We start from the raw sequence: 1,556 nt of genomic DNA, 5'->3' as shown, positions 1-1,556 counted from the left end.
CTAGAACTGAACTAAAACTGAACTAGAACTGAACTAGAACTGAACTAGAACTGAACTAGAACTGAACTAGAACTGAACTAGAACTGAACTAGCACTGAACTAGAACTGGTTAATAAGCTTTAGATAAAAAATCGTATTTATATCATAATGTTTCTTTTACAGTTTGTGAATATTATGCGCATCTTGAGTGCCAAGATTTTGCTGTACCTGATTGTACAGAAAATGCCACCTATGTACCAGGCAAGGAATTATTAAATGTTAAACATCAAGTAAGTTCAATCATAAGATAACATTTACACAATCAACTCAACATTAAATCCTTTGGTCCATAAAATTTAAAAAATGTTTCATTATAAATTAATTCTAATTTCTTACTTAATTTTTCCAGCATCACTGGCGAGAAGGCAATCTACCGTCAAATTCAAAATGTGTTTATTGCAAAAAGACCTGTTGGTCCTCCGAGTGTCTAACAGGTGGGTTTAAATTTTGAAGCAAGAAAAATAACTCCTTAATTTTTGAATATTCCTTTCAAATAAGGTTATCGTTGCGAATGGTGTGGTTTGACCACACACGCTGGATGTCGCATGTACCTGCCAACCGAATGTACTTTCGGTTGTTTACAACCGATTTATTTACCTCCGCATTGTGTTTCAATTCCACGAACCGAGGTGCCAATTAAAGAAATAATGGGTGTTAGAAAAACCGAATCCGAATCAAATTTAGTTCGTGAATATTCGTGCCGTAAGTAGAACTATGCATTTGTTTTTGTAACACAAAATATTGTGACACGAAGCCTTAAATAATCAACAATTTAATAATTATATTGATGTGAAAACAAATTCGTTGTAATCATGAACAGCAAAATCAAAACCAACAAACACAAATCAAATTCATTATCACCCTAATCACGGACACTTCTTTTGAATAATAATAATAAAAACAATAATTTTTTCTTTTAATACAATTTTAACTCTTTTTTTAATCAGAATAAACATTCATCACCATTAAAATTATTTTCTAAAACAAGTATTTTTTAGAATTTTCGATGCCTGTGTTCTATTTTTTGTCTAAATTGATGTTGTAGAAATTAAAACGCCCTGAAGCAATTACATCCATACTTCATAAATTTCATAATTACTAAATTTTAATCATTACATGTTTACACTCATTTTTTTCAATTTTTTTTTTTAAATAATTTGAATTATAAAGAATCTTTTCAAATTTATTTTAATCACATGTTATAAATTTCAAGAATCATTTGTAAGAAAGAGAAGAAACAATCATAAATAATTATACACTTTTATAATTTGTTTTCTTTCTTCTATATTATTGTTTGGTTTTTGTTTCAGTTTAAGTAAACTTTTGCAGATTTATTTTCTTTTAATTAGAAATAAACTAGAACTACACTATGCAGAACTGAACTAGAACTGAACTTGAACTGAATTAGAACTGAACTAAAAATTTACTACAACTGAAATAGAACTTAACAAGAACTGAACTAGAACTGAAATAGAAATCAACAAGAACTGAACTAGAACTGGACTGGAAATGAACTA

At 28.7% G+C, this 1,556-nt stretch overlaps 1 protein-coding gene across 1 annotated transcript; it reads left to right on the top strand.

The window, feature by feature from the left end:
- Window positions 1-123: 123 nt before the first annotated feature.
- LOC124421232 (diacylglycerol kinase theta-like) lies at window positions 124-1,171 on the top strand (the record flags this gene model as incomplete). The annotated part of the gene is made up of 3 exons (XM_046956102.1): window positions 124-269; window positions 389-473; window positions 538-1,171. Coding segments are annotated over 3 exons (443 nt in total), but the record flags the coding sequence as incomplete, so codon positions are not given.
- Between the last annotated feature and the right edge of the window lie 385 nt (window positions 1,172-1,556).

This window comes from Lucilia cuprina, unplaced genomic scaffold (assembly GCF_022045245.1).
Source record: "Lucilia cuprina isolate Lc7/37 unplaced genomic scaffold, ASM2204524v1 Scaffold_7070, whole genome shotgun sequence".
Taxonomy (NCBI): domain Eukaryota; kingdom Metazoa; phylum Arthropoda; class Insecta; order Diptera; family Calliphoridae; genus Lucilia; species Lucilia cuprina.
The sequence above is the reverse complement of the archived record's forward strand: the minus strand, read 5'-3'. Positions and strand labels throughout refer to the sequence as shown.